At 35.3% G+C, this 21,273-nt stretch overlaps 1 protein-coding gene across 1 annotated transcript in view; it reads right to left on the bottom strand.

Moving 5' to 3' along the window:
- Positions 1-1,390: 1,390 nt before the first annotated feature.
- CHSY3 (chondroitin sulfate synthase 3) overlaps positions 1,391-21,273 on the bottom strand; it is a gene marked incomplete at its 5' end in the record, with an annotated part of 275,655 nt that continues 255,772 nt past the window's right edge. Inside the window, one exon of the mRNA XM_082651047.1 lies at positions 1,391-2,983. Within this exon, the coding sequence (XP_082507173.1) occupies positions 1,421-2,983 (1,563 nt within the window). The 3' untranslated portion in view covers positions 1,391-1,420. The remainder of the gene's footprint in view (positions 2,984-21,273) is intronic.

The raw sequence follows: 21,273 nt of genomic DNA, 5'->3' as shown, positions 1-21,273 counted from the left end.
TTGATTTTGGAACTATGCAAATATATTACCTATTTACAAAATGAAATTTTAAAAATATGCCTTCCTAAGAGCTTCTTGTACAGATTTTCATTTTTTCTTACATTTCTTGAATGAGATTATATTTTTCTACAAACTGGGCACCATTGATTCAGTTTTGAGAAAGAATGATATATGAAATTAAATGACATTTTCCTAGGTGTTTTATAAATTACAGTATTATTTTTGTAAAATTAATTTTATATTTATAATTTCTGCATTTATTTTTGTATCTTTGAGCCGTCTACCAATCCATATCAAAAGCCATTTCTGACCTGTTCTTGGTTCAGTTTGATCACAAAGCTAATGAGATCGAAGAGGAATACTTCCCCTGGATTGTAAATTACTGACTTAAAAACTGCTCATTTTAATCACTTAATGAAGGCTAGGACTTAAAGCATACTGATATAAATATCATGCCCATAATTCCATATTAACTTTTCCAGCCTGTGTAGCAAGCATGTTTCGGTGAGTATGACCATTAAGAAATACATCAAATATGACTGACTAAAAGGAAACAACACAAGTTTTTCAGTGTTTTTGAAAAAGAATATTGTTATACCTGTGTTTTATTATAAATAACCAGGTTCTGTCATATTTTATCTTCTTGCCAGCAAATGAAGGACATTGTTTCATAAAGCTTCTAAAATGTACATGAATATTTAATTAAATCATATTTCCTTGAGAAAATAAAATTCATTCGCATTTATAGCAGACAGTTGTGAGGAGCAGATAACTGTCATAAGACCAGGGTAGCCAGTACCGGTTGCTTGTGGAACAAACTCCTCAATTTTTAAAACTTTTTTTTAAAAAATAAACATACAATCATAAGTGTTCATTTCCTTTAAAAATTCTAAAGATGAAGAAAATTACTGTCTATATATTTAAGTCCTTGTATAAATTACAAAACTCAAGTTTATGTTACAGAGTCCCTTCCCCATAGGAAGCATAAAGCACTTTTGTGGTACCTTTCACCAGTAAATATTCGTATCACATTGAATTTGACAAATGAAAGAAAAGTCGATATTGCATCTTTAAGCCCCAAGAGAACATTCTTCTAAGCTGTCTCTCATGATGAATGAGCTTCAAAAGTCATTTGATTGCCACGATTTAACTCAATCTCAATCTCAAAGATATATAAAAGTAATATACCTATTGACTTCAGTAGAAATCTGAAATATCAGTGAACCGCAGACTCTTCTTGTTTGAGGTCAACAAACACCCTTTGGAAGACAACCAAGAGTAGTTTAAGACCAGGACAACAAAATAAAATTATAACAATAATAATTATAATAATAAAAATAACAATAATAAAATAAAAATAACAACAACCAACAATGAGGTAAACTCCCCTTTAAAAAGGCAATATGTGTTGCCTGGACTGTCAGGAGAGAGTTCGATTGTACCTGACACCCAAATGTTTTTCCAACCACAGTTCAGCCAGTTGCACGGTTGAGGCAAAAGTACTTGCCTTGGATCCTAAGCACATCTTATACTGCTTAGGGTCCAAGTTAGGGTCACAATGAACTGGATGGAAAATATGCACCACTCCTACTTCTTGACTTCTGAAGGGCCTTAAGCCAGATTGAATAACTTTATTGTAGAGATCTACATCTTCCAGTCCCCAGCCTTGTATTGAGGTATCAAATCCACCTGCACCCAGAAGATCACTTTTATAAATACAGGTAATTCCATATCCATAGTCTCTCCAAAATCCAGTCTTCTTTGAGAAGACAAAGTCATTATCAGTGGGAGGACTTCCCCCATTGGTTACCTTTGGGTCATACTGGCTAAAGATGATGGGATAGTACACCTGTTGTCCCTGAATTGTATTGTCTCTACATCGTTGGAGAAAGTCTCCTCTGAAGATCAAGTCAACATCACAAAATAGCAGCAAAGTATCATTGTCAAACTGGGAAGATCCCATTTCAAGACCAAGACCTCTGGAAAACTCTCCCTTCATAGGGATCAGGGTCATTTCTGCTTTAGGGTACTTGTTTTGATATTCTTGTATCAGCTCAATATGCTTGCTGGAATCTTGGCCAGAATCCCTACTGAAAAGGATGATGACCAGCTTTACATTCTGCTTTGGGATAAGACAAGTGTTTTCAAAGTTCTCCATGAATCTCAAGAAAATGTCATACCTTCCAATGAGAGGGACAAGAACATGTATTTTCTTTTCATTGGGCCCTCCCATTTCTTTGGCACCTTGAAAAGAAGATAATATCTTTAAAGAATTAGATATAAAGGAGAATGACTGAGTGTCACTGTTAATACTCTCTACAAGACTGTCGACATCTAGCTCTTCAGTTTCTCTGAAGAAAGGCTTGCTGAACAACTGCTGAAGATAGGCGTGACGTCTTACTGGCACAGTCAGTTTCCTCCCCTTGTGTCTTTTGTATAAGAGGAGTAAATCCAAGATGTACTCCACCCCATGTAGGGGATCAACCCTGCGGTAGCCATACTGAATTTCCTTGAAGTCAATGAGCCGTCCTCTACTCTTGGCATTCTCATTGATCATCTCCATCACCTGTAGGACGGTGTCATCCAGCGCTGTTCTCAGGATGCTGCTGATGCTCTGTCGGGGAGGCTGGTTCTCAGATGCTGAGTAGAGGAGCTTCCCTGTCAGGAACTCCCATTCTATCACTTCATCTCTCTCCCGAGGCTGGAAGTGATTGAAAGAAGGCATCACTCCCAGCTGCTGGTCCTCTTTGCTCACTTCGCTGTTACTGAGCTTGCTCATCAGAGCGCTCTCCCGGTGGAGCTGGATGGTGCGGTAGCGAAGTTCAGAAATTTTGCGGCTAAGCATGTAATTATGAAGCCTGTATTGGTAGGCAGGCCTTTTGTTTGGGTGAAGTGTTATGGCTGCATGGATTTTGCTGTTGTGAAGGTCTTGGATATAACCCTTCCGATTGTGTTCATAATTTTCATGGAACAGCTGCTGCATCTGAAAAGGAGAAGGAAATCAAGATGTTAGAATAAGTTTAAAATATCAAAGAAAACAAGAATCGACTACATCCATAACCCCATAATGAATCATTGTGAGGGTGAGACAGGTGGGTAGAGCATGGATTTTCCAAAACAGGGGCTCACTCTGAGGAGTAAACCAATGCCCTGTTTCTTGGAATGGTAATATCAGCCCTAGAGGAGACCTACATTTTACTTAGCATCCTGATATACCATCTTTACAGAGTAAGTTCTTGGTAAGGTAATGTGGAACAGAAACTATATTGATCTACACTGCCTATTTAAAGGATCATACTCAAAATGCCTGACATCCTTATAAGCCAGAAAATCTCTCTGCTAATCTAGAAAAAGCTCAGGCAGGAACAAAAATGAGATCACACTTCAAACTGCCAGCTGTCTCCTCTGCCAGTCAATAAAGAAACCTCCATCACACCCATTCAAGATAAGTACCAATGGAGGAGGAGAGGCGGTGAAGGAAAAGGAGGGGGAGGAGAGCCAGCAGCGGCAGCAGCATGAGATATCTGCAAATACATTCTTTAAAAGGAGGAAAGGAATATTGCAAACTTAAGAATACATATCCAAAACCATAGACAAAATAAAAAAATTAAGGACAATACACTCCTCCCTCCCCTCTCAAAAAGAACTCAAGGAATAGATAAATGAGCTAAGTAAGATAAATAAAATCAGTGATACTCACATTATAAGAAGCGTAAAAAGAGATTTGTGAAAAACATAGAAAGAAGGGATTTGAGAAAATGTAGCAAAATAACAGAAATTTAAAATATAGGTTAAAAGTATGGGCATATATGTCTATATGCATACACACATATAACTGTATATATTTGATATATATTTAAAAGTTTGTATCAAAGTTTGGATCTATATACATACAATAAATAAAGTTTTGTTAAAATTTGGGTATATAATACATCTGGATATATAGTAAAGGAATACAAATATATACATAAGATATGTCTGAGGGACATATTTCCCTTAAAATAAAGGAAGGTGTATATCTATGTGTAATTAGGCCAAGCGAAAAAAAAAAAGCAAAATAAACTAACAAAATCCAATTTGGCTGTAAAGTCAGAAAAGAATGAATCTTGCCACAACATTCTCTATAGCAACATTCGATGATGAAAACAATAGAGCACAGCCCAGGAAGACCCCAAGGAAGCAAATTAATGATTCATATTATACTCAGCCAACCTAGAGCTCAAGTTTTATTGTGAAAAATAAACAGTTCCTAACATGTACGAATGTGTGGCATATCTGTGGTGATAAATTCTCTGACACTCCTCCAATCTAGAGGTGGGGGCTATGTCCCTTTCTTTTGTTACGACTTTAATAAACTACAGTAGGGGCTTCCCTGGTGGCACAGTGGTTGAGAGTCCGTCTGCCGATACAGGGGACACGGGTTTGTGCCCCGGTCCGGGAAGATCCCATGTGCCGCGGAGCAGCTGGGCCCGTGAGCCATGGCCGCTGAGCCTGCGCGTCCGGAGCCTGTGCTCCGCAACGGGAGAGGCCACAACAGTGAGAGGCCCGCGTACCGCAAAATAAAAAAAAAAAAAAAACTACAGTAGAAGTGACACTCTGCCACTTTTCAGACTGGCAGCTGCCACTTGTCTTGTTGAACTCTCACTCTACAGAAGCCACTAAGTAAAAAGTCTGAGTTCGTTAGTTAGATTCCTTGTTGCTGGCCAGAACCTCCAGTAAAATGTGGTAGAGCAGATACGTTCTTGTTTCAGTCTCAACATCAGGAAAGAAGATGTCAACATGGCTCCTTAACACATTAAGGAAGTTCATTTCTATTTCTAGTTTGCTAAGATTTTTACCATGAGTGAATTTTAAAGCTGATCAAATATTTTTTTCTGCATCCATTGAGAAGATTATGGGATGCTTTTTTTTTCTGTTAACATGGTGAATTGCACTGATTCATTTTCTAATATTAAACAACCTTTGTATTCCTTGAATAAACCCAACATGATCTTGATATTCATCTTCTTTATATATCGCTGGAATATATTTGCAAATATTTTGTTTAGGATTTACTGTGAGAATCCAATTCTCCCCAATTTGATACCCCCAAATTGATATATAGATTCAAGGCAATTCCAATACAAACCCCACCATTTTAAAAAAGAATATGTTGCTGCTGATATTAACAAGTTGATTCTAAAATTTATGTAGAAATGAAGTCAAGGATATTCGAGATAATCTTAAAAAAAGATACACTACAGATCAAAAGTTACAGAAATTTAGAAGTATGATATTGGTACAAGGATAAACAAATAGAAGAAAGGACCAAAATAGTCCATAAGGAAACCTACACATGACATATGATTTGTGACTTATGACAAATATGATAGTGGAGAGTGGAGGAAAGGCGGTCTTTTCAGTAATATATATTCATATGGAAAAATGTAAAAGCTGACCCCTACATCCCACAATAAAAAAATCCATCCCAGATGCACTGGTGATATAAAAATGAAAGGTTAAATTTTTTTCCTAAAAGTTAACACTAGAAAATATCTGCTTGTGTTTTGGTTAGGTGAATTTTCTTAAATAGGACACAAGGTACTTATCATAAAAATAGATTGGTAAACTGGACTACATTAAAATTAAGAACTCTATTTCTCATAAACGCCATTAAGAGATTATAAAAGGTCAACTACAGAGTGGGAGAATATAGTTTTAATAGATCTTACCAAAAAGGACTAGTACCCAGAATATATAATGAACTTTTAAAAATTAATAGGGAAGGACAAACCCAGTTTAAAAATGGAAAAAGAATCTTGAATGGGTACTTCACAAAAGAGAATATGTAAAAGCCTGATAAACATACACAAAAACCTTCTCTAGTTCATTCATCATCAGGGTAATGCAATTTAAAGTCACAATGTGATTTTAATCTACGAAAATGGTTAATGACTGATAATGCATTGTGAAAGTAGCAGATCTGGAACTCTCATATACAGCTGGTGAGAATGTAACTTGGTTCAACCACTGTGGAAACTTGTATTGACTAAAATGACCATATACGTTCCCTGTGACTCAGTAATTCTACTCTTAGCTGCATGCCCAATACACATACATACATACATATATCTAAAAATACATACATGTATATATACATACATTTTCACAGCAACATTATTCATAATACCCCCCAAACTGAAAGCAACCCTAATGTACACCGAGAGTAGAATAGATAAATAAACATAATGGAAAACAATACGTCAATTAAAATAAATGAAATACTACTACTCACAACAACATGAACAAATCTCACAAATCACAAACAAGTGAAAGAAACCATACACAAAAGAATTATACATTTTGTATAATTCTATTCATATGAAATTCAGGTAAAGCTAACGTATGCTGTTAGCTGTAAGAACAGTGAGCAAAAATCAAGAAAGTGGGCAGGGAGCTCTGGAGGGCTGGTAATATTCTATTTGTTGACCTAGGTTGTGGTTACACATATACATTTAATTTGTGAACATTCACTGAACTGTTACTTAAGATATGTTTGTTATACTACAATTAATAAATGACCTTTTAAAATATGCATATACGTGCATGTGGAGTTAGGCAGGTTTTTCTGATATGTATGTATATAAATGTGTGTAGATATGTGAGGAGAGAGAGAGAGAATATGAGTATCAGAGAAGTTTTCATGGAGAAGATGACCTCAAAGGTGTAAGACCAATACCATGGCAGATTCTTTATCTCCAGTATTTCACCCGGCTCTTATTGTATACTCAGAGAGATTTTTCAAATCAACATCATCTGACCTTGAAAAATATAACCCTAGATATTTTGAGACGGATTTTGGACTTGATTCAAAACACAGTAGTTCAGTTACATCCAGTATTTTTTTTTCCTAAATACACAAGCCAATTTTTATTTGAAACTTTGATGTTAAATTAAATCCATATAAGTGGGTTGTTATATCTCCAGTTTTGTATTATTTTTTTAAAAATTTTATTGGCGAATGGTTACTTTACAATGTTGTGTTAGCCTCCACTGCACAACAAAATGAATCAGCCATGTATTATTTTTTTTTACCTGAATTTGCTTCAATATTTTACTTTATGTAATTTTTCCATGGATTTTTTTTGGTATGCAACAAGATTAAAAAAAATCTAATGGCATATATAATACTAATTATACCACCTCTAAAAAGTACTGGCTCTCTGAAACTATTCTTTCTTGAGGCCTGCTTTGTTTTACTAAGAAAAGGGAACATGCTAAATTAAATAGGAAACATTGCTCAGAGGCAGACTGTTAAATTGTAGATTTACCTAGCTCCTTTAGTGATACTGAAGTGATTAATATTGCACAACTTGATAAAGGTGACATTTGTTATAGAAGAAAAAATATCTCAGTATTAAAATGTTTAACTAACTTGCACCACTCACATCATTACAACCCAAGTTGCCTATATAGTGCTTATTTTTCTAGTGTATTCCTTTGCAGAAATATTACAAGCAGACAAAGTCAGGGAGGGGGGCAATCCTTAAAAATAGCACATTCACACATACTCTAGGTAGTGAGGTAATGATTAGAACATCGTGAATTTATGTCTTATTTTCCATTAAGAAGCATAGAGGATATCCGTATTTTCTCTCTGTATGTAGGGAGGACCAAACTATGCAGAATGGACAGAAGAATGAAATTAGCCAGATCTGAACTTGAGTAGTGGCTCCACCATTTCTTTTTTGAATTTTGAATTTTATTTAGTTTTTTAAACAGCAGGTTCTTATTAGTTATCTATTTTATACATATTAGTGTATATATGTCAATCCCAATCTCCCAATTCATCAGACCACCATAACTCCGCGCCACCACTTTCCCCCCCTTGGTGTCCATACGTTTGTTCTGTACATCTGTGTCTCAATTTCTACCCTGCAAACTGGTTCATCTGTACCAGTTTTCTAGGTTCCACATATATGCGTTAATATACGAAATTTGTTTTTCTCTTTCTGACTTACTTCCTTCTGTATGACAGTCTCTAGATCCATCCACATCTCTGCAAATGACCGAACTTCATTCCTTTTTACGCCTGAGTAATATTCCATTGTATATATGTACCATACCGTCTTCATCCATTCATCTGTCGATGAGCATTTAGGTTGCTTCCATGACCTGGCTATTGTAAATAGTGCAGCAATGAACATTGGGGTGCATGTGTCATTTTGAATTATGGTTTTCTCTGGGTATATGCCCAGGAGTGCGACTGCTGGGTCATATGGTAGTTCTATTTTTAGATTTTTGAGGAACCTCCATACTGTTCTCCATAGTGGCTGTATCAATTTACATTCCCACCAACAGTGCAAGAAGGTTTCCTTTTCTCCACACCCTCTCCAGCATTTGTTGTTTGTAGATCTTCTGATGATGCCCATTCTAACTGGTGCGAGGTGATAACTCATAGTTTTGATTTGCATTTCTCTAATGATTAGTGAGGTTAAGCATCCTTTCATGTGTTTGTTGGCAGTCTGTATATCTTCTTTGGAAAAATGTCTATTTAGGTCTCCTGCCTATTTTTGGTTGGGTTTGTTTTTTTAATATTGAGCTGCATGGACTGTTTATATATTTTGGAGATTAATCCTTTGTCCATTGATTCGTTTGCAAATATTTTCTCCCATTCTGAGGGTTGTCTTTTCGTCTTGTTTGTAGCTTCCTTTGCTTTGCAAAAGCTTTTAAGTTTCATTAGGTCCCATGTGTTTATTTTTGTTTTTATTTCCATTACTCTAGGAGGTGGGTCAAAAAGGATCTTGCTGTGATTTATGTGATTTATTCTTACGTTTTATAGTGTCCGGGTTTACATTTAGGTCTCTAGTCCATTTTGAGTTTATTTTTGTGTATGGTGTTAGGGAGTGTTCTAATTTCATTCTTTTACATGTAGCTGTCCAGTTTTCCCAGCACCACTTATTGAAGAGGCTGTCTTTTCTCCACTGTATATCTTTGCCTCCTTTGTCATAGATCAGTTGACCATAGCTGCATGGGTTTAATCTCTGGGCTTACTATCCTGTTCCACTGGTCTACATTTCTGTTTTTGTGCCAGTACCATATTGCCTTGACTACTGTACCTTTGTAGTATAGTCTGAAGTCAGGGAGCCTGATTCCTCCTGCTCTGTGTTTTCCCCTCAAGACTGCTTTGGCTATTCTGGGTCTTCTGTGTCTCCATACAAATTTTAAGTTTTTTTGTTTTAGTTCTGTAAATATGCCACTGGTAATTTGATAGGGATTGTGTTGCATCTGTAGATTGTTTTGGGTAGTGTGGTCATTTTCACAGTATTGATTCTTCCAATCCAAGAATATGGTATATCTCTCCATCTGTTTGTGTCATCTTTGATTTCTTTCATCAGTGTCTTATAGTTTTCTGAGTACAGGTCTTTTACCTCCTTAGGTAGGTTTATTCCTAGGTATTTTATTCTTTTTGTTGCAATGGTGAATGGGATTGTTTCTTTATTTCTCTTTCTGATCTTCCCTTGTTAGTGTATAGGAATGCAAGAGATTTTTGTGAATTAATTTTGTATCCTGCAACTTTACCAAATTCATTGACTAGCTCTAGTAGTTTTCTGGTGGCATCTTTAGGATTCTCTATGTATAGTATCACGTCATCTGCAAACAGTGACAGTTTTAATTCTTCTTTTCCAATTTGTATTCCTTTTATTTCTTTTTATTCTCTAATTGCTGGGGCTAGGACTTCCAAAACTATGTTGAATAATAGTGGCAAGAGTGGCCATCCTTGTCTTGTTCCTGATCTTAGAGGAAATGCTTTCAGTTTTTCACCATTGAGAATGATGTTTGCTGTGTGTTTGTTGTATATGGCCTTTATTACGTTAAGGTAAGTTCCCTCTATGCCCACTTTCTGGAGAGTTTTTATCACAAATGGGTGTTGAATTTTGTCAAAAGCTTGTTCTGCATCTATTGAGATGATCATATGGTTTTTCTTCTTCAATTTATTAATATGGTGTATCACATTGACTGATTTGTGTATATTGAAGAATCCTTGCATCCCTGGGATAAACCCCACTTGATCGGGGGTATGATCCTTTTAATGTGTTGTTGGATTCTGTTTGCTAGTATTTTGTTGAGGATTTTTGCATCTATGTTCATCAGTGATATTGGTTTGTAATTTTCTTTTATTGTAGTATCTCTGTCTGGTTTTGGTATCAGGGTGATGGTGGCCTCATAGAATGAGTTCGGGAGTGTTCCTTCCTCTGCAATTTTTTGGAAGAGTTTGAGAAGGACGGGTGTTAGCTCTTCTCTAAATGTTTGATAGAATTCACCTATGAAGCCATCTGGTCCTGGATTTTTGTTTGTTGGAAGATTTTTAATCACAGTTTCAATTTCATAACTTGTGATTGGTCTGTTCATATTTTCTATTTCTTACTGGTTCAGTCTTGGAAGGTTATACCTTTCTAAGAATTTGTCCATTTCTTCCAGGTTGTCCATTTTATTGGCATAGAGTTGCCTGTAGTAGTCTCTTAGGATGCTTTATGTTTCTGCGGTGTCTGTTGTAACTTCTCCTTTTTCATCTCTAATTTTATTGATTTGAGTCCTCTCCCTCTTTTTCTTGATGAGTCTGGCTAAAGGTTTATCAATTTTGTTTATCTTCTCAAAGAACCAGCTTTTAGTTTTATTGATCTTTGCTATTGTTTTCTTTGTTTCTATTTCATTTATTTCTGCTCTGATCTTTATGATTTCTTTCCTTCTACTAACTGTGGGTTTTATTTGTTCTTCTTTCTCTAGTTCCTTTAGCTGTAAGGGTAGATTGTTTACTTGAGATGTTTGTTGTTTCTTGAGGTAGGCATGTATTGCTATAAACTTCCCTCTTAGAACTGCTTTTGCTTCATCCCATAGGTTTTGGATTGTCGTGTTTTTGTTGTAAATTGTCTCTAGGTATTTTTTGATATCCTCTTTGATTTCTTCAGTGATCTCTTGGTTATTTAGTAATGTATTATTTAGTCTCCATGTTTTTGTGTTTTTTACGTTTTTTTCCCTGTAATTGGTTTCTAATCTCATAGCATTGTGGTCGGAAAAGATTCTTGATATGATTTCAATTTTCTTAAATTTACCGAGGCTTGATTTGTGACCCAAAATGTGATCCATCCTGGAGAATGTTCCATGTGCACTTGAGAAGAAAGTGTAATCTGCTGTTTTTGGATTGAACGTCCTATAAATATCAATTAAATCTATCTGTTCTATTGTGTCATTTAAAGCCTGTGTTTCCTTATTCATCTTCTGTGTGGATGATCTGTCCATTGGTGTAAGTGAGTTATTAAAGTCCCCCACTATTATTGTGTTACTGTCGATTTCCTCTTTTACAGTTGTTAGCAATTGCCTTATGTATTGAGGTGCTCATATGTTGGGTGCATATATATTTATAACTGTTATATCTTCTTCTTGGTTTGATCCCTTAATCATTATGTAGTGTCCTTGGCTCCACCATTTCTAAGCCATTTCCTAGCCAATCTGTGTAAATCTCAGTCTCCTAATCTATAAAAGGGAAAATGCCAACCACCTCAATGTATATTAAAATGTTGCTCAATAGAACTATATATATATATATATATATATATATATATATATATATATATATATATATACACATACAGTGCTTAACATCATGTCTGGTATATAGAAAACAGTCAAAAAAAGGGTTTGCCAGCCTCCTCCTGAGATTGCTCTTTTTAGCTAGGAGTTTTCAGAGGATGAGAGCAGCACCCTCTAGGCTTGCTTCATCTTTGCTCACTTCTGGAAATGCTTGGGAACAGTTATAATTTGGCCACATACACTCACTGCTTCAATGTATCTAACATGCCATTAGGTACCTTCTCCTAACAAAAGTCCTCAATATTTTACTACCAGAAAGATAAATTATTGTGGGGGTTTCAGGAAACCAAGGTTCAAGAGTGTTAAGTGATTTAACCAAGGGTCGACTGACAGTAATGAGGTTATAACTAAAACTAGCATAAGCAGTCAGTTTTTCTACTTATCACACTAAATTTTTAATGTAGCAAAAGTGCTTTAAGAAAAACTATAAAATACACATTTTAAATTATATTAGCTTGTTTGAAATAATTCAGGGCTTCATTTCCTTTACAGAATTTTCAATTGATTTCATGGTACCTCCAGAGCCTTATACTGAAAGGAAAAATCATTTCACACTAACAAAATCACAATGGCAAGTGACATCAATATGTCCTGACTGACCCCAGTGTTTTAAGTGTACCACCCAAAATCTCACCCTCTGAGAAGGAAATTATCTGAGAAGTTATAGAAAAATTATTATAAAAATCAGAGACTGGAAGAATAAATGCCAAGATACAGCTGTATGTTATTATTAATCTACTACATTAAATTTCCATTTCTTTTAGATTTATTAATTATAACATAGCATATGGGAAAACTGGACAGCTACATGTAAAAGAATGAAATTAGAACACTCCCTAACACCATACACAAAAATAAACTCAAAATGGGTTAAAGACCTAAATGTAAGGCCAGGCACTATAAAACTCTTAGAGGAAAACATAGGCAGAACACTCTATGATATAAATCACAGCAAGACGCTTTTTGACCCATGTCCCAGAGAAATGGAAATAAAAACAAAAATAAATGGGACCTAGTGAAACTTAAAAGCTTTTGCATAGCAAAGGTAACCAAAAACAGCATGAAAAGAAAACCCTCAGAATGGAAGAAGATATTTGCAAATGAAGCAACTGACAAAGGATTAATTTCCAAAATACACAAGCAGCTCATGCAGCTCAATGTCAAAAAGACAAACAACCCAATCCAAAAATGGGCAGAAGACCTAAATAGACATTTCTCCAAAGAAGATATACAGATTGCCAACAAACACGTGAAAGGATGCTCAACATCACTAATCAATAGAGAAATGCAAATCAAAACTACAATGAGGTATCACCTCACACCAGTCAGAATGGCCATCATCAAAAAATCTAGAAACAATAAACACTGGAGAGGGTGTGGAGAAAAGGGAACCATCTTGCACTGTTGGTGGGAATGTAAATTGATACAGCCACTATGGAGAACAGTATGGAGATTCCTTAAAAATCTAAAAATAGAACTATCATATGACCCAGCAATCTCACTACTGGACATATACCCTGAGAAAACCATAATTCAAAAAGACTCATGTACCACAATGTTCATTGCAGCTCTATTTACAATAGCCAGGACATGGAAGCAACCTAAGTGTCCACTGACAGATGAATAGATAAAGAAGATGTGGCACATATATACAATGGAATATTACTCAGCCATAAAAAGAAATGAAATTGCATTTTTTGTAGTGTAGTGGATGGACCTACAGACTCTCCTACAGTGTGAAGTTAGTAAGAAAGAGGAAAACAAATACTGTATGCTAACACATATATATGGAATCTAAAAAAAAAAAAAAGGTTCTGAAGAACCTAGGGGCAGGACAGGAATAAAGACACAGATGTAGAGAATGGACTTAAGGACACGGGGAGGGGGAGGGGTAAGCTGGGACGAAGTGAGAGAGTGGCATGGACATATATACACTACCAAATGTAAAACAGATAGCTAGTAGGAAGCAGCCACATAGCACAGGGAGATCAGCTTGGTGCTTTGTGACCACCTAGAGGGGTGGGATAGGGAGGGTGGGAGAGAGACACAAGAGGGAAGAGATATGGGGATATATGTACATGTATAGCTGATTCACTTTGTTATACAGCAGAAACTAACACACCATTGTAAAACAATTATACTCCAATAAAGGTGTTAAAAAAATAATGATAACATAGCATAGATAATTTCCTGAATGATCATAGTTATGTAAATAAAGGAGTTCATTTCAACAATTAAAATGTTGAAAGAAATACTAAGAAGTTGACAGCAAACAGGGACAAGGTAACTTCTGGAGCATTGCAAAGCTCGTAAAGTAGCAAAAGGCCAAGCTCTGTCAGTGGCAAAAGGGTTCAAGGACAGTTGACCTAAGAACTAACCAAGAAAAACATACTGCCTGACAGTGCAGGCCATAAAACTTATTCTATATATACGGCTGTGGGTGCAGAAACTGAGGTGACCTGTGCTGGCAGAACAAGCCCCTCCTGGAAGTATTTTGTTTCAGAGAAGTAGAAGAAAAGTAGAAGAGACAGAGGTACAGAAAGTAAAGAATTAAACAGTTAAACCATGTCTTCATGAAGCAGCTTTAACCTGAGGCAGCAGAGAACCCAATGCCTTTTCTCTGGGGAAGTCAGAAAGCTTAGAATGGTAACAAACATCTCAGGCAAAATATATCTATGGTGAAGGACTTGTCCAGGGAAGAGTGTTGATAATTTTTCCAGAGATAAGTATGTTTTCTAAAAAAGGGATATAGTACAGCACGAACACAAAGTTTCTGTAAGAAAAAAAGACTAGATGAAAATCAGCCCCACACCCCCCCAGAAAAGAAGCCATGAAACAGGAAAACATTAAACGACTGTTCTAAAAAACATAAGAAGCATTTTCCTCTCTCTTGGGAAACAACAAAGTAGAAACATAAGATCTCAGGAATGTGATGGTACAGATGAAATGGGAGTTCACAAAACTAAGAAATAAAGAATACAAAATAAACTATCATAGACGTGAAAACAAAATCATAAGGAAAATAAAGAATAAACAGTGGAAGGCTCAGTTAGGATGGAAGAGATAGAAATTAAGAAAGCTAAAATAAAGAGTTATGATGGTTTAGAGAGAAACAATTCAGGACTCAGAGAAGTTGTTACTTGTTTTTACTACTATTATTATTAGTGTAAGTATTGAATAAATGAGTAAACGAGAATGGCCTTGATTAAGTTTTCCCTAGAAAATAATTCAAATAGGCTCAGTACAGCCATCATTTAACTTCAGATCATCATCTAAAAACTAAAAGACTGAATTGTCTTCATAAGGTCTCTGCTGAAATGAAGGGGAAATAAGAGACCATGTAATTATTGGAAAGCTTTGTGTTCTTTATTAAGAAAATAATTACATTAATTTTTCTTTATGAAGAGAAAATGTCCTTAATTTATTTATATAAAGAAGCTATTTCAATTTATTGCAATGTCTTTTGTTCCTATTATGTCACTTCATTTTTCCTAAAAAGGATTTTCTATTCAATAACTTAGAAAATTCTCTTTGAGTCTCTTCCTATATATAAGATTAAGAAAGACTTGGGAAAAGAAGGTATTCTTGTTCGAGGAAGTACAAACTCTATGAAGGTGAACAAGGAAATAATAAATCATTAAAGAGGTGTAAAAGATAATGGTGACTACGTACCTAAGGGTTGTGTAATTTGCCTTGCAAATATTTAAACTCATTTTACTATGATTTAGTTATACAGTTCTACATAACTAAATGGAGAGTCTTGCTGCCCTTAATGCAAACGCCTAATGATCTGTCTTTTATAAGACCAGTAAATATAAACATTCTGAGCAAAATAGTAAACTTTTAAATTAACACTATTATTTCCCTTCAATTATTACCTTCAAATATTAACAGTGAAGTTCTTAAACTATGTCCTACTTCTCTGGTAATAATGACACAATGAAAACAGTACCTAATTCTAAATATTAAGGAGAAGAAAGGTTTGGGAAAACTAAATATTCATATATCATTCTATAATTATAGACAGAACGAGAAAATGTTAAAGGGTATATAGTTTGAGTAAGTTTTGAAATTTGAAAGCAAAGATCTAGTTTAAGTATAAGATATACCCTTCTTCATGTTTGTCACGTAAAATTAACAGCATTACATATTTTGCTACTAAGATTTATAAAAATAATAGCACCTTGGAAATAGCCACATGTAATCTACAAACTCTACTTTAAAAATTCATTGTACACAAGTAATAAAATTGCATGAAATTACACGTGTGTATGCACACAGAAATAAACATAAGAAAAACTGGGGAAATTTAAATAAGATCAGTGGAATATATTAATGTCAATATACTGGTTGGGAAACTTCACTGCAGTTTTGCAAGATTTTGCCATTGGGGGAAACTGCTTAACGGATCCATGGGATTTCTTTGCATAATTTTTTAACAGCTGTATGTGAATCAATAATTATCTCAAAATAAAAGGTTTAATTAAAAAATTATATACAAAAATTGTCTTTTTTTTTTTTTTTAAGAAATCATCCCCAAAGCCTACTTAAAAGAAGGTGTTAAAACTTTTAGTCCAAAGGCTACAGATGTGATTTTGCCTTTCTTTAACTGGTAAACTCAGTGTTTTGAATGAATCTGAAAAATGTTAAGTGAGCAGTGCATTTTCCAGTTATTTTCAGTCCCATAAGGTTTCTTTATGTTTGTTTTATGAATTTAAGTTGCCTGAGGGCATTTGTGTTCTTGGCTATCCCTTAAAAAAAAAAATTGTGAAATGTCTTTTCCTTTTGAAATCCTGTCACATGCCACAACATAGATGAACCTTGAGGACATTATACTAAGTGAAATAAGCGAGTCACAAAAAGACAAATACTGTATGATTCCACTTATATGAGATATCTAAAGTAGTCAAACTCATAGAAACAGAAAATAGAATGGTAGTTTCCAGAGGCTGGGGGAGGGGGAAATGAATTGTTCAGTGGGTATAGAGTTTCAGTTTTGCAAGATGAAAAAGTTCTAGAGATTTGTTGCACAACAATGTGAATATAGTTGACATCACTGAACTGTACCCTTAGAAATGATTAAGATGGTTAAAAAAAATCTTTCTTTCCCTTTTATTCCACATGAACCTCACCTTTCCTAAAGGGGAACAAATCACAGTATGGCCAATTAGTATGCGTTGTTATAAATGGCTTACTCCAGATTAGTTTCATTCATGGGCATGAGCAAAAAAATCATTCTCTTTGGCTACAGGCTCACATTTTGCACATTATAATTCCTCAGAAAGAAAAGCAAGTCAAGGGCAGACAACGGCAGAGAAGCAATAAAAGAAAGACCGAGCACTGTTGAGGGCACTGAACACAGCATTGAGCTGCGCCTAAGGACAGATCACCCTCAGACTTTCCTAGTTTCCTAGGACAGTAGTTTCTTCTCTCATTCAAGTAGTTTAGTTGTGATTTTGTCACTTGCAACCAAAGGAATCCTGCCCAAAACAATCTGGTAAATGGATACGTTTTAATTTCAGCTCTGTATGATTTGCCTCTATTTAATTAGCTAGTTTAATCTTGGTTGAGATCCAAACTACAATCTCATATGGGCAATCTGTACCATTAAAACTGGTATTTTTCTTCCTGTTACATTTAATTTTGTTAGCTATTGTAGTTTAAAAAAAAACAACAACCTGTCAGACAACACAGAAAATAGCTTCCAGACACTGTTACATGTGATGAAGTTTTCTCAGCAGTATATATGCTCTACAGTTTAAAAATACTTTCAAAGGAGACCACAGTGTTCCCTGCCACCATCCAGAGGTTGTCAATGGAATATCGTGGTACAAAATAGACCACTTTGTCATTGATTACTGTACCAGTTTGGTAGCAAGTGATTGTTCTTTGGTTTTGGGAGATGGCAGGGAAATCCCATATAAGAACTATTGACAGGCAGGAAGGGAATATGCCAAGTGGAGTCTGTCACTTCAGATCAAAGCTACAAGAAAAATATCACAAAAGATTTATAGATACAGGTGAAATTCCTGATGCATGGAACAAACACCAAAACAGGATGTGCTTGATGACTTGAAAAAAAATTAATACTCAATGACCACAAAAGAGCCCCAGTATCTGAACAAAGGAGGCGCATGACCTGAACAATCCTAAAACACCACCCACTCAAAATGAAAACCTGCCTTATATGGACTTTTTCAAATAAAACATCTAAAACTAAATCAATGAATAAATAGCAAGAGTTGAAGATTTCCTGAAAAAGAACTTCATTTTTCTTTGCCTCAATTCCTTCTCAAAAACAGATAACTAAAATATATGAGTACATGATAAAATCAAATAAAATCCATTTAAAATTAAAAAATAAAATAAAAATACTTTCAGACAACATAGAAAATCATCATGTGATATAGATTTCCCAGCAGAGTATATTCTGGACACATGCTATCTTAGGCAAACATCAAAGAGATTTAAAATCAGAAAAAAAATCCCTAAGATTTTTCATCAGATTTCAGTTTATAATGATATTATGGCATATAATCAATTGTTACTTTAAATAAACCCATACACCTTTATTTTTTTTTAAAGGTATTTTTGATGTGGACCATTTTGAAAGTCTTTATTGAATTTGTCACAATATTGCTTCTGTTTTATGTTTTGGTTTTTTGTCTGAGAGGCACGTGGGATCTTAGTTCCCTGACCAGGGATTGAACCTGCACTCACCGCATTGGAAGGCGAAGTCTTAACCACTGGACCACCAGTCAAGTCCCCCATATACCTTAATTAAAATTACCCTGTTAGAAATAAAGTAATTGATTAAAAAAATAGAAAACTAATGATAATTGACTTGATTGCATATCAGTTTGCCAGATTTAGCCTGACATACCTACATTCAGGCAGTGATCACATAGATGCTTCCTGATACATAGTTAAGATAACAGCAGATGATTGCTGAAACCTATACAATTCACTTCCCCTGTACATATTTTAAAATCTTTGGTAAATAGTCAAGTAAATTTTTTGCATTCAATATTTCATTAAACCTTTTATTCTACTCACAATTTATTACAGCAAATAGGCAAAGAAGAATTTGAAGAAATTTTCAAGTTGCCACTTTGTAAACCTGCACACATCCTTTTTTCATGTAATATCAATATAATTTAACAATGCCCTTCACTGGTGATTTAATTATCACACCATAACTTATATTAGACAATGGTAAAGAGAGAGGTTATCACATCCAAACTAGGTTTTCAAGACCTTTCAAAAACAAAATGTAAAGGTAGTAGTTGCTGTACAATTTTGAAAGACACTGACACAATTAAGGAATGTATCTTTTCCATCCGAGGAAATGTATAGACTATACGATGGAATTGATCATGCATAAAATTACACCTCGCATTCCAAATAAAAAAAGAAAACAATCTGCTTTCTAGTTCATGGGTTTTATTCCAGTTAGGAAAGCTTTCAAAGCCCAAGATGATTCCTCTTTAACTATAAAGGTGCTAAAGCTACAGTTAAAGATTTTCTCTGTTGCTGTTGCTGCTGATTTGTTATTTCCATTATCCCCAAATTCAAGCAACCAATCATTTAACCTCACGAAAGACTGATCATAAGCTTATTAGTCTGAATGAACATCATATTATCCACTAAGGTAGAAGGTATAAGAATGGAGGAGACATGATATTTTGTTAAAAGAATGACATGTATTTCTGTAATTTTGAATTTGGGCTACATGACCATTTTTAGTGATCATCATTAATGTTCCTCTAGTGACCTTCAGGGTAATGTGGAGTGCCATTTGCAAGAAGCTAAAATTTGATGACCTCCCAACACATAGAAGGAGGGCCATCATGCAGTCAGTGTTCAGTGTTAACTGGTTTATGTGTAGTTTCTTATGTCAGGTTTGTGTTTAAACATACTCTGAAATAAAAATAAGACATTATATTCTCAAGACTTAGGAGTGAAAATTTCATATTCATTATGTAGAAAATTGACTTTGGCTGTCAGTACATTACAGAGTACAGTCTTATTGGATAAGTTGGGGAGGAGAACATAGTGCAGTGTCATCTGCATAGCAGATGCTCAGGAAAGCTAGAGGAATCCAATTAATATAAACTTTGAAAACATGAGGAAGATAACAGATCTATGACAGTATGACAATTTCAGTAACTTTCCCTGACCAAACCTGTCCTGATCTAGTCCTCTCCAGCCTTTTGACTGCCTCTCTTAATTGCAGAATGAATGACTCATTCACTCATTTAAAAATATCGAGTTTCTAAAATGTATCAGTTGCTATGGTACAGCAACAAAACAAACATGGTCCCTGCCCTCATGGAGTTAACTAGTTAATGGGGGAGACAAGCACTAAATATATAAATTTATGAACAGCTGTATAATTTTGACAAGTGCTCACTGCATTAATTACGCCATTTGGTACCCACTGCTTTACTTGACTGTATGCCTTTCTAGGTAACCTGCTCCCAGAGGGTAGCCTGGGAACAGTACTTAATAAAATATTTATGATTAATTTTTAATAAATTCACATATTCACCCCCAAACTAGTTGGTAACCAAAACAGAGATCAAAACATTTACTGTAAGAACTTTGATTCTCTAATGACAAATTATCAGCATTCTGCGTTATTTCCCAGGCTTCTGAACGTTTCTCTCTTTTTTTTTTTTAGTGTATTTTTTTAAGTCTTAATTCAGTTTGTTACAATATTGCTTTTGTTTTATGTTTTTTTTTTTTTTTTTGGCTGCGAGGCATGTGGAGCTTAGTTCCCTGACCAGGGATCGAACCCACACCCCCAGCATTGGAAGGCAAAGTCTTAACCACTGGACTGCCAGGGAAGTCCCTGAATATTTAAGTTAGAAAGTGAAATGTAACAGAAGTCTTCACATATCTGGGTTGTACAAGAATTGGCACACATCTTAAAGCTTTTATATCGCACTTAAGTAGTCACTTGCAGGCCAGTGCTATAGGACCATGACTGATGGTAGTCATACATCTTTTTACTGTTTTCGTAATTGATGTCATCACCCAAGCAGAAAGAAAGGTCGAGGACACCATCTTCATTCCTGCTTTGTGCCACTGGAATATGAAATGATCGTAGGAGTCCAAACTGATTCTAAATCAGTCTGACTTCTGTCACATTAATAATTTCTGCATAAATAAATGAAGTGCTGCTGAGAGACCACAGTAAACAATAATGAAAGCAAAGCTGGAAGAAGGCCTTTGACACCTGCAGAGAGACAAGACTGTCTTCCATTCAAGAAGCAGGACAAAACTAAGGCTTAGGTAGGAAGTGTTAAAGTGGGTGGAGTTAGGACTGGCTTTGGAGGACATTTCAGTTATTTAAAGGAAAGAAAAAAGAAATATGATCCTCTTCTGCACGTGCCTCTGTCATTCTTTCAGCTTGTGCTCATGCATGTCTCTTTTGGGCCCAGACCCTGGCCCTGGAGTCACAGCCCTGGTTTTGAGATCTGCTCTTCCATTCCCAGTCTGACCCCGGACAAGTTACAACTTCTGGGAAAAGAAGAGCTCTTGGACTGTTGTGCACATTATATAAAACATGCTTAAAACAGTGTCTGGCATCAATGGGTGTCTCTATTATTATTATTTGGTAAACTTCAGATAGTGAAA

This window comes from Grampus griseus (genome assembly GCF_964374135.1).
Source record: "Grampus griseus genome assembly, chromosome: 3".
Taxonomy (NCBI): Eukaryota; Metazoa; Chordata; class Mammalia; order Artiodactyla; family Delphinidae; genus Grampus; species Grampus griseus.
Note: the sequence above shows the minus strand (reverse complement) of the source record. Positions and strands in the feature narration are given on the sequence as shown.